A 12,813-nucleotide genomic window follows, 5' to 3' on the forward strand; every position below is an offset into this window, starting at 1 on the left:
GATAAATATGTACAGTGAATCTACAGTGAATACAATCTGTCAAACATTTACAGAAGTTTGCCTAATCATGGGCATATGGGTGATATGATGTGAGGCTGATATTTAATGTACGTACAGTGTTAGCTACTGTACATATACTGTAGTCCCTTTGCAAACACTGTCCATTAGCCTATCATGGAGTCAGAAACAGCCCACCTAGTAAAACGATGCAGTAAATGAAATCACACCCGTGTGAAGTGAGGGGTGCTCTTATCATCATACATCATCATGGCTTAAATAGACACTATTTGCTCAGACACTATGCCATAAAAGTATCCATTAATTGTCAATGGGTTTGTGTAGGACAAAGTTTGTGCACACACCAAAAGCTGGATTGATATAGGCGCCCCTCAAAAAATATGAAATGAGCATCCAGATTTCAGCTGTTGGTCTTCTCCATCATGTCCAGCCTGCCGGTTGGTCTCTATTAGAAGTAGTACCACCACAGCATCCAGCCCCGTCTGACTCACCACCTCCCCTCACACCATAGAAATGTCCCGTTGACCCAGCAGGTCCACACCTTCACACCCAGGGCCCAGACCAAGGGTGTCGATCTTAGGCTAAGACCTAGAGCGGTGGGTGGGTTGTGGTGGTGGGGCCAATCTGGGAAGTGAGAGGAGTAATATGCTGCTATAATTGGTGGCCCCAAACTTCCTGGCAGTGCCATGGGAACCCAAGAGGATAACATGCGTCTGCGCGTGCGTGCGTGCGTGCGTGCGTGCGTGCGTGCGTGCGTGCGTGCGTGCGTGCGTGCGTGTTCGTTGGTGTGTTGGTGTGTGAAGGCTGACACAGATGGCTGTGGAGCAGAGATGTGATAAACACCCTGGGCAGGGGGATCTCCGTCCAGGAGTGGGCTCCATACCTTAGTGGTGAAGTCATTGGGAAAGAGCCTGGTTCAACTGGAGGAGGAAAAGAGAAACACACACACACAAACACACACAGAGGACATACTCTGAGTACACACACACACACACACAGATATGAACACATACACACAGATATGCACACATATTACCTTTCTGCATTACCAACTCGATGAGAATGTTCCTTACTTCTAAATTCAATACTAAACGATTGTTTGCAGCTCATTCACATGAGCTGCAAACTTAGTGTGTTGAAATGTAAGCAAATGGATTTACCAATGGATAAATGAACACCGACAATTTACTATGTATGAGCTATTTACATAGGCTGTGATTGTTTTGCAGAGTGAACTGCCTAACCCGAACTGTGTGTGTGTGTGTGTGTGTGTGTGTGTGTGTGTGTGTGTGTGTGTGTGTGTGTGTGTGTGTGTGTGTGTGTGTGTGTGTGTGTGTGTGTGTGTGTGTGTGTGTGTGTGTGTGTGTGTGTGTGTGCGCGTCATCTGCAGTGTCCGTGCTGTTATGTTAGGTGTGAACTGTTGCCCTGTGGAGCATTGGGTAACACCACTGATGATTGCCTAAGCCGCGTGTCATGGTGTGTTGGTGCAACCAGATGAACCTATAGCCAGGGTCTGCCTGTCATGTGAGCCTTTGTTCTGTGTGCCATACCCTCTGCCACTGTCTGTGCCGCCATGTCCGCCATGTGTGTGTGTGTATGTGTGTGTGCGTGGACTGCGTGCACGCACAATCGAAGGTGGCAGTGTATGCTGCAGTAGGCAACTTCAGAAGGGGCAGAGGGGTCAAGGGTCAGGTGTGACTCACTGCGTGTGGAATTCCCTGTCCACCAATTGAACACAGGATGCCTAAACATGCTCCGTAGTCTTTGCCACGGCAGGAAATGATCGCTCATTAAAAAATGAGATGGCAGTCACAAATTAACCCTTTCATTTGCCACTATATCTTTCAGAAAGCAGGGAAATGACTGAGGGATTTTTTTCTGTACTGTTCCTCCAGAATTCCCCTCCATATATTTCCTTCTTACTGTAAGCACCTGGCCTTTCCGGTCTTTACTGGTTACTTGACTGGTACTCTTCCTGGTGAGTGGTTAGAGTCGTCAGTGCTTACCATTAGAGTCACAATACAATGCTGCCATCACAATATCAACATTGTGACATCTGATTTGGTCTACAGTATATCGGCAAGCCCTCTGCCTAACACCTCAGACACACAGCAGGGCAACAGGGGAAGCTGTTTTATTCAGCAGTCTGTTTTATCTGTCAGTGTGGAGATTCCCCTAGTATTGTTGTGAGTGCAGGTATAGGGCTGGGGCAATAATGGAAATAAAAAGAATCACAATATAACTAGAAGGCTTTCTGATATCAATAAATATCATGTAGGCTTAGGGCTTTCAGAAATCCTACTTGGGGTTCAGAAATCCTTACTTTGGGTTACTTTAGCTCATTTACATGTTGTGCCTGTTTGTTCATTATAAGTGTGTCATAAGCTCTTATAAGCTGCTAAGGTATACATGTTGTATATATCTTGTAGAACCAAGTGGAAGCTTCATTCTCTATTATTTGTTATAGATTTGAGCCTATTAATTCTCGTTTCTATAACATTTGGAGTTATTTCCCAATAGTAAACTAAAATACCACAATACATGCTAAACGATAGAGGGAGGACAGCGATGACTTGACTATTTGGGGAGTTGTCCGTACTTCTGCAGTGATTGGCATACACTGTAACATGACTTACAGTAAGTGCTGAAAGAAATGTTTTGTGTGTGTCTGCTCCTTCTGTGTGCAGGATCTGAGTCAGGTTTATTTGTCATGTCACGCTGTGAAGATCAAGTGGGTGTAAAACTTTTTGTGTGCGTGCTCCATCATTTTGTATTATTCAGTGAAATGATTGTGTGTGTGTGTGTGTGTGTGTGTGTGTGTGTGTGTGTGTGTGTGTGTGTGTGTGTGTGTGTGTGTGTGTGTGTGTGTGTGTGTGTGTGTGTGTGTGTGTGTGTGTGTGTGCGCGTGTGAGATAATAACCTCATAGCCAATTCTTAACACATCAGCTAATGTAATCTCATGTTATAGTGACTTACTAAATTAGTTGCCTGTAAGTATTTATACATCAAATTTGTGATGCCGTACCAGAATACATCTCTGTGGGCAATAAATTGGAGAAAGGGGAAAACGTTATGGTGACTATTTGTGTGTGTGTGTGTGTGTGTGTGTGTGTGTGTGTGTGTGTGTGTGTGTGTGTGTGTGTGTGTGTGTGTGTGTGTGTGTGTGAGATAATAACCTCATAGCCAATTCTTAACACATCAGCTAATGTAATCTCATGTTATAGTGACTTACTAAATTAGTTGCCTGTAAGTATTTATACATCAAATTTGTGATGCCGTACCAGAATACATCTCTGTGGGCAATAAATTGGAGAAAGGGGAAAAAGTTATGGTGACTATTTGGTTTCCGAATGGAACAAGTCCACTTCACACTTCAATAGTATAGTAGGTTGGGGAGACAGTTGGTCATATTCACATATTAACTGGGAATATTCTGCCTTAGTAGCCTTTTTTTCCAGAACCGGTATAGTCTTCCAAATGTGTTCATGCTTACGTATATGCTAGAGTTTTATGACATTTTATGATATTTATGACAGCACATGCCATAGCTTTGTTGTACAGCTGTTTCAGTTGCAAAGACCCAGTGCCTACGAGCTTGTAGATCTGCTATTTGGAAAATCGTGAAAATGTGGCGCAGATCTTTGAATATACAGTATATTCTTTCACAGCAAACAATTTTCCTAAATATTTGCTTCTGGTGGTCCCTGGAACAAAATATTTTGAGATGGGGGTCTGCGGCCAAATACATATCATTTTGGGGGTCCTTGACATGAAACAGTTTGAGAACCACTGACATAGAAACATAGGGTTTTTAGAAAACTGTCAGGATTTAGAAGACATTTTGTAGAATCTGGTCTCAGTCCTAAATGGATTAGTATCCCCACTGGATAATAGCTTGAAATATGAATGCATTGAAGCTTTAAATTCGTATTTGTAAATATATCCATTAAAAAAATGATTGTCTGTAGCTAATCAAGTTGTTAAGGCTTATAGTGTGTGATCTCTACAATTATAATTCAACAATGTTTTACCTCATTGATTTTTAAGTCACTGAATTAAAATTGGTTGACTGAGCAGTAACCAGTATGCTTAAATATCTATAAGCTTACATTTTAGAAAACAATTATCCAACACTTAATGAGCATGATCTGATATGATGTCTATAATTTGCCATATGTAGTGGAAACAGCACCATACGTATTATGAGCCACAGCAATTTCAGTCCATTTTGCAGTCTCTGGAAGTAATTTATTAAATTGGAGTTATAAAGTTATAAAGTTTTGATCAGCTCCACACATGCAAGATTTTATGACTAAAAGACAATTAGGTTGCAATGTTGCATCTAGATTAGTGGAAAGTAACATTTTCTTGTACTATATTTCATTACATTCTAAAGGAGGAAAGGATAATTTTATTGTGAAAAAATATTGGTCTTGAATTGTCCCATGATAATCAGTGTTTGGTTTCATGGTCAGTTTTTCTTTTTAACTTCTATATTTATGTTGTTGAAGAAGATAACACCTATAGACATAATTAATTGATACTAGCACATTATTGTCAGGGATATTCTTGGCAGATTGTGAAAGGCATTGGCACAATTGTTTCATTCATTTGATAAATAATTTAAATTTCGAATTCAAGAGCAATAACACAAAACATTTTCTTGATTACAAATGATATGTTACAAACATTCAGTTTAATTCAGACATTGGACAAGATCATGTCATAAAATCATGTTTTGCCATCATTGGTGTAAATAGTAAATACTTTATTGGTTCTGAAGACCACGATTGTAGAAGCACATTTTAAATGGCATGTTTTCTAGTTGTTTGAACTGCTTTTGAGTCAGTCACTCAGTTCCTGAAATGTGTTATGCCAAAAGATTCATTGTATTGTTTTAGTCAATTGTTTTGTACATTTTCCCCCTTGAACTACTAAACCAAGAGAGTTTACATTATCAAAATGGTAACAATAACTGCCACAACTGAAATTGCTCATCATGATTTGATTTTATTAAGAATAGCTCATGCCTGCACAGTATACATCACATAAAAGTACAGGTATCTGATTCCAGGCGAATACAGTTAACAGGAAGTCAAGCTGCGTTTAAACTAAAAGAGATGAATAACCTTTAACACAGTTTTCCAGGTACTCACGGGTATATCATGAACACAATCAGTAGTGATACTCAAATCCAATATTTTCACAGCGTGTTGTAAAAAAGGTTAAAGTATATCCCCAAAAAGTTCAAAATCAACCACCTCTTTATAGAAAAGATTGAAGGCACAGTCCCAGGGTATTAAATGCTGGATTTTGACTGCTTCTGTAGGTTTGAACCTTTTTCTTTGTTGGTTCATTCGCCCAGGCTCATGACTCAGTATTGCTCATCGTTTAGGGTATGATTCAAGCCCGCCATTTTTCGAAGCTATTTCACCCTCTCTTCTTTGTTCTTGCGAGTTGTCTTTTATTTGTTGAGTTGGTACATTTCGTCTTAATTGCTCATAATAATCTGCTTCTTACAGTAAAGTAGTAGTGCTTGTATTGTATTTTATATCTATAAATTAGTTATGTGGTTTTCTATGCACGGTAATCTTAGGAATTTTTGAAAGATGGGGGAGGGGATGGAAGAGGCTTTTCCCTCCAAAAAATGCTCTCACTTGAATTGATACAGTATCTTTTGGGCATTTTCTATTGTGTAATTCAAGGCATGATCCATCTTATTATTATTCTGGTATACATCCTATACAACCTTTTCTATGCTCACCCACAATAAGGATATCTGTTACTTGGTGTTACGTTAATCATATAAAATGCGGCACTATTGTAAACTTTCAATTGCCACAGTAATTTATTTTTCACCATAAGATGGGTGTGTGTGTGTGTGTGTGTGTGTGTGTGCGTGCGTGTGTGTGTGTGTGTGTGTGTGTGTGTGTGTGTGTGTGTGTGTGTGTGTGTGTGTGTGTGTGTGTGTGTGTGTGTGTGTGTGTGTGTGTGTGTGTGTGTGTGTGTGTGTGTGTGTGTACAGTACGTGCACGCGTACATGCGACGGAAATGACTTCTGTTCTAAAGAGAAAGTTACAAGCCATAAAAAGTATGTATATGACATTGCCCTTCCCACGCAAACATACGTTTAGGCCTTTGATGTGTCTTTGAGCATTGATATCTCCCCAGTGTCCCCACCATTTACAAAAGACAGATGTATATGTTGGGAGGAATTCTTAGAAACAATAGACATGGATGTAATTGACTTTGTATAGACACAAAAGAGTGTAAGTGAAGGTCTTTAGTATGTATTTGTTTAGTGATTAATCACTAACTCCAGTGTAGGGATGGGCCATAAGCTCTTATAGGCTATTCTCTGTTGAGTCTCTCGACCCCCCTCCTCCTGTGTGTGTGTGTGTGTGTGTGTGTGTGTGTGTGTGTGTGTGTGTGTGTGTGTGTGTGTGTGTGTGTGTGTGTGTGTGTGTGTGTGTGTGTGTGTGTGTGTGTGTGTGTGTGTGTGTGTGTGTGTGTGTGTGTGTGTGGGGGGGGGGGGGGGGGGGTAGTATGCTTGTAGTTGGTGGCTTGTAAAGGGTTTCCTAATATGGGCCGTCTTACAGGAGCGCCCTCCCCCTGTGGGCCAACCCCTCAGGTCTCAGCCAGTGATGACACAGCTTGGGAACGACTCACTTCCTCATTAATTGGCTGAAACCAGTTCTTACAGGAACCGCCGGGTGATAAATGTGAGAGTTCTGAGAAGTCATTCATTTCTCCTCGCTGCTGCAGCGGCAGAGAGGAGAGGAGGCACTGCAGGGGAGTTGAACGGGTTCACGGATGTGTGTGTATGTGTGTGTGAAAGCCGAGTGAGTGAGCGGTATGTGTGTACTGAATGTGTGTGAGAGGGAGAGGGAGAGAGAGCGGGAGAATGTGGGTGTCTGCTGCTTCTGCGTATCTGAACAAGCCAACTTTTTCTATTTTTTCTTTCATTTTCTTCTTTCTCTTATTTTTTATTTTTTTGTTTTGTTTTAAGGAAACTACTCAGTATAGCTGTGGTACATTTTGTACTTTTTCTGGTGTGTGCGTGTGAGCACCAGACTGTTTTTGTAATTTTTTTTACATTCTCTGGTCTATTCTGAATTCCTATCAACGGGGATGAGCTGTGAGGATTTGCAGTTTCTCTGCCCCCCCACCCCCCCTCTCTCTCTCTCTGTCTCTCTCCCCCCGTTGACTCGGGAGATGGGAGCGTACAGGAGACAATACTGTACGTTATAGGAGGTATAAGGAGAGCATGCCTCCCTTTGTTGCTGCCCTTGGGTTGGTGAGTAACAATGACGTGACGTGATTTGTGTTGTCGCCCCCCTCCCTCCCTTCTCTTCTCCCTCTTCCTTCCCTCCTTCGTCCTCCCTCCTCTCCCCTCCCATCCATCCCTCTCTCTCTCTCTCTCTCTCTCTCTCTCTCTCTCTCTCTTTCTTTTCCCTGTCTCTGTGTTGGTGGAGCCAGTGCTGTTCCAGTGCTGGGTGCGGCACTGCAGAAGCCCTTGAGGGACTACTTGGAGGCCCAGAGGGCCAAGCTGCACCACGGCGCGGGAGAGGGGATCCCAGCGGTAAGTGCGAGGGCCTCAAAGCCCCCTTCTCACAACCTCTATTCATTCACGTACGAGCGCAGAGGAAAGAATGTGGCCCCTTACTTTTGCCTCACCCTCTTCGCTCTTTTTTTTTCCTCAGTTCCCTCTAGCACCCCCCCCCCCCCCCCCCCCATCTCTTTATCTTTTATCTCTAACAACCCCCTCACCCCTTACCCCCTTTCCGTCATTCTATTTTCACTTTAGTTATTTTTTATCTACCTTTACCTGTCTTTCTCTGTACCTGAGCGGCTTTGCGTTGCACTCTTTTATCATTTCACTTTTCTGTTTCTGTGTGGACATGGTAGAGGAGTGGTGTTGGGTATCTGTCCCAGGAGATCTCTCTTACGGTCGTAACATGCCGTGATACTGTAGATTAGAGAGCCTTGTTTAGGGCCAGTGGCAGAATGACAGAGTGGGCTAGAACTGCACTGGGCGGGCTGCGGGGTGGTGGTGGGGGTGGGGGGAGCAGAGGGGCCAGTGTGGGGTCTGGCTCCGCTCTCCATGTAGAACTGTACTACTGTAGTGTGGGGTGTGCTGACTCATGCTCCATCTTAGCAATTGTGTGTGTGAGTGTGGTCACTCCTCCCCGTGTCACACACGCACGCTCACACTCGGTGCCCCGCCTGAACCCAGCGCTGACTGTAGGCCGGGGCGGGGGCCCCCGCCTATGACAATCCATCAAACCCCCTCCTCCTGTCTAGAACAAAAAGAGCCAGTTCTGGCCATAGCCCTATCGCTCTTTGAAAGCCTCTCTCTCTGTCTCTCTCTCTGTCTCTACCTCCCTCTCTCTCTATCCCTCACTTACTCCCTCGCTCAAGAACGATTTTATTTTTTCACATCTTCTCAAAAGAAGAAAAAAAGGCAAAACAAAAAGAAAGGATAGACTTTGAGTTGCACAACGAAGAGATTAAGGCAGTTCCAGAACAATGTTCCTTTTTTTGCGTTCTTGTAATGTGAGCCTCCTGCAGTTACAGGAGAGAAGCAAGGCAATTTAACTCGGTGGAGGCAGGCTGCAAGCTGGGGTCAGTGGGGGCGTTCGGAGCGGAGGATGGCGGGGGCTGCTGCGTGTTTTATTACCCCTGATCCCTATCTGTCCTGCACATGGAGCTGGATCCCACCTAGCCTCCAGCACCAATCTGGGCCTGGGTGGGGGTGTGTGTGGGGGGGGGGGGTAGCAGGGCGTGAGGAAGGCCAACAGCATAGGCTGGCTCGCATATTACTTTCGGTGAGTGGCGTTGTCGTGCGGCGCAGTGTGAATTAACCTCAACTGACCTGGCTCCTCTTCTTCTCTCTCTCCCTGTTCTTGTGGTTCCTGGCAGGAGGAGAACTGGCTGTCGTGGCTCTTTGAGAAGATGGTGGTCATCATGGTATGTTTCTTTGTCTGCTCCATCGTCAACTCCATGGCCCAGAGTTATGCCAAGCGCAGGCAACAGGAGAAGCACTTGGAGGGCAAGACTGAGTAGAAGCCTTCTTGGGTGCTCCAGCACACAGCTTCCAACACTTCCTCCTCCTCCTCCTCCTCCTCGTCTGTCCTCTTCCTTCTCCTTCAGGCTTCTGTCAGACAGGGATTCCACCATTATCAGAGGCGTGGGTGCCTCCATCAGTTTTCTTTGTTTTTGGTAGCGGCGCCATTTACGTTGAACTTGGACTTAATTGACTTCTTTTTTTCTCGAGCTTGTGGTATTGACATCCTTAGTTCTTGGGCTCGGTCCATGGTTTTTTTCTCTTTGAAGGTAGGTGCTGTGCTGGTGGTGTCACGTGCGTACATTTGTATGTGTGCTTTTCGTATGGAACCAGGCATGTAGTATTTCAACCAGCTCAGTCTCCAGCGTTCTTTGAAGACCTACTGGCAGTAATTGTCCTCAGCGAGGTGTGCTTAGTATGGCTGCTTACACTAGAACCTTACAGTGTTGTCTCTTTACAGACATAGTTTTACAATTTCTATTTGGCAGAACTACATTTATTTCTTCAACTTGAATTAATTGAAAAGCTAACACAATGGTTGTAATAACAGTGTTATTTATCTTGAGGTTTTATTTATTTCTGTTTTGATTATATATACAGTGTGTGTGTATGTATATGTATGTATATATATAGACATACTGTATATGTATGTGTGTGTAGTTTACAATTGACTTTAGTGCAATAATGGCTATATGCTGTGGCTGCTATGACGAAACAAAGTGTGTAAATAACATACTGTGTCCAGTATGACGATAATGATCTCATTTCTACAATGTGTCTTAGAGGAGGCAAATCATAGAAGAATATGTGTTGACTTGATATATAGTAAGTTAGATAATCATTGCTACCATATGTACAGTAGCCTCGTCACAGTAACCTTTTGGATGAGATTTGATAAATCAACCATGAATCAGATTCCTACTGGTTCCTTTGTCTGCTCTTATTGTTCTACTTCCAGGAAGAGAGCATTATGAGTCAGCCTGGGGCCACTCTACCAGATGCAGCCATATATTGAATCAGATCTACGTGTGTGTGTGTGTGTGTGTGTGTGTGTGTGTGTGTGTGTGTGTGTGTGTGTGTGTGTGTGTGTGTGTGTGTGTGTGTGTGTGTGTGTGTGTGTGTGTGTGTGTGTGTGTGTGTGTGTGTGCAAGGACCCACATTTATGCAAGAGAGACAGAGTACAGTGTTTGTGTAGCCGGCTGCTCTACCTTTCATCTTTTACGAACTAAACCAGATTGCTTTCTGCTAATAGACCAGGAGGTTGGCTGCTAGTAGCTACGGTTCCCTTAAGCTTAGAGACGGTTTATTTCAGACTAACTGGCATAAGGTATGTATGGTAAGTGGTGGTCTCCTTTGTCTTCAGTCGTCTGGGGAGCTCTCTTTACTCCCAGCCGCTGTAAATCTCATACGAGGATACAGAGACTCGCGTTCAACGCGGCAAGAGCTTTAAAACCTTTACAACCGTGTTTCTGTCATTTTTTGTTTTGGAGGAAGGGAGGGAGGTTCTCTGTCATTGCAATGCCCTTTTTTTCGTAAACGCTTGTGAAATGTGTGCGCGCACGCTTGTGAGTGTCTGTGTGTGTATGTGTGCATATATATATATATATTTTTCCCCTTCTCTCTGTGCCGCTGCTGTGTGGGGCTGAGCGCAGTGGGCGCTAGAGAAGGCACAAGCAACAGGGAGGGCGGGGGGGAACCAGAGCACAGTGAAGAGCGTCTGTGCTGTGCAGTTACCTCGGCTGAACCTTCGAATGAACTCGTTGCACTGCCCCAGTGAGCGGAGCCAGGAGACGAATCACTCGAGTAGATTCAAAACAGAGGGGCACTGTTGAGCGCGCTGAACCCGCTGCTCCGCAGTAGCTCTACTCGCTGCATTTGAAATTCACCCCTCCCTACACACACACACACAGTAAAATCCTGAGTGTTCATTTAACTCTGAGAGTGTACACATGGACCCAAAAGGGTCCATGTGTACACTCTCAGAGTTAAATTAACTGCAGATTTTACAGTGCACCTTCATGGTAAGTAAAAATGAAACTGAAATGCTAAAAAGCAATTGAGATCTTTGTGCATGCATGTGTGTGCGTATTGTCTCAAGGCATGTTCCGTCACTCTCTCGATCTGTCAGATAGCTTATCAGACTGGTGTTGGCTGTTAAGATTGCAAGGCGACAACAGTCTGTAGGCTGTCTGACATCTCGGGCTCTTTCATCTGAGCAGCATCCTGTTTTGTCCTCTCCTCTGTTGTTGTCATTGTTTCAGTCAGCATCAGTTCCCATTTGGAGGTGAGTGTGTGTGTGTGTGTGTGGGGGGGGGGGGGGGTGCTCTCCGATGTCACTTCCCGTTATTCGCCACTTGTGAAACGTTGGGACATTTCTCTATTGTTGATTTCCTCAACACGTCTGTGAGAGCTCTATAGGAATTATATTTTGTAAATGCCAACGTAACTTTGTGAGTGTGCTTCCTAATATGTGTATTTGTGCATGTGTTTTTTTTTTCTCAGTGGTATCATTGGCCTCCCATAAAGTGTGTGTGTGTGTGTGTGTGTGTGTGTGTGTGTGTGTGTGTGTGTGTGTGTGTGTGTGTGTGTGTGTGTGTGTGTGTGTGTGTGTGTGTGTGTGTGTGTGTGTGTGTGTGTGTGTGTGTGTGTGTGTGTGTGTGTGTGTGTGTGTGTGTGTGTGTGTGTGTGTGTGTGTGTGTGTGTGTGTGTGTGTGTGTGTGTGTGTGTGTGTGTCTCCGAGGTTTGGCTCTGTTCTCTTGAATTTCCAGAGTATCCAGAAAGCACACACCTTATTGCAACACATTCCATTGTGACACCCAGTCCTGGGTATGGTACACGTAGTGCTTTCAGAACTCCCCCCTTCCCTTTTACACTTCCCTCTTCTCCTTCACTCAAAACTTTCCTCTGTTGCTCAATACTCACAGATATTGTTTAAGGGTGCATTTTATTAGAACAAATCTCTCTGCGGGTGGCCACTTGTTTGTCTCGGCGGCCATGCATTGCTAATTATGTGTGAAATGAAAATTATGGCTTTATCAAGAATTCTAATTCAGCTTTAGCTCCTTTCTCTCTCTCACTCACTCACTCACTCACTCACTCACTCACTCACTTTATTTAGGAATGGTACAAAAGTTTCCCTGGTCATAAAAACAAAACATCATTGGATAACATAGGAATGGCCCTGCTGGCGCATGTAGTGTGTTTTTGTTGGCAGTCTAATAACGCCCTGGTCCACAAGGGAGCCCCCTTTTGGCATGCCTGTTTGAATGTGTGTGTGTGTGTGTACACTGTTTGTCTAGAAAAAACCAAGGTGTTATGTAAAAACAATTGTAATGTACTGTCAGAATTTACTGTTCTGCTTTTCTTTTTTTATTATCTGGTTTCTCTATAAATAAAGTTTGTTAAAAAGAGGATTGGTTTCTGTTCATTATGTGATGAGCCTTGACCACACCAGGTTTGCGCTGACCCTCGGGCCTCTGAAGAATCTCACATGTCATCCGAGGAGGGGCAAGGTGGATAGCAGCAAGTCCGTCACACTCAGATTTCATCATCTTGTGTTTCACATAGAAATGGTTATCACGTTACACATTTGCTCTCTCCACATTTACATCAGATACATTTCAAATTACATATCATCGCTGACAGGCAGAAACCTTGTATCTGCCTATTTTCGTTTTTCTTCATAAATGAATGTCCTTTTTTAAACTTCAATAATGGCCGATCTACAA

General features: G+C 43.7%; 1 protein-coding gene across 3 annotated transcripts in view; it reads left to right on the forward strand.

The window, feature by feature from the left end:
• LOC306928488 (vacuole membrane protein 1-like) overlaps nt 1–10,637 on the forward strand; it is an 84,510-nt gene extending 73,873 nt beyond the window's left edge. For 2 of the 3 annotated variants that reach the window (XM_079508647.1, XM_079508648.1), the window contains 2 exons: nt 7,498–7,600; nt 8,941–10,637. In XM_079508647.1, coding sequence (XP_079364773.1) covers nt 7,498–7,600; nt 8,941–9,084 — 247 coding nt within the window. In that variant the 3' untranslated portion in view covers nt 9,085–10,637. The remainder of the gene's footprint in view (nt 1–7,497; nt 7,601–8,940) is intronic. The other variant, XM_079508649.1, reaches the window with a different exon arrangement.
• Nucleotides 10,638–12,813: the final 2,176 nt, after the last annotated feature.

The sequence above is a fragment of the Electrona antarctica genome, assembly GCF_951216825.1.
Source record: "Electrona antarctica genome assembly, chromosome: 8".
In the NCBI taxonomy this organism is placed as follows: domain Eukaryota; kingdom Metazoa; phylum Chordata; class Actinopteri; order Myctophiformes; family Myctophidae; genus Electrona; species Electrona antarctica.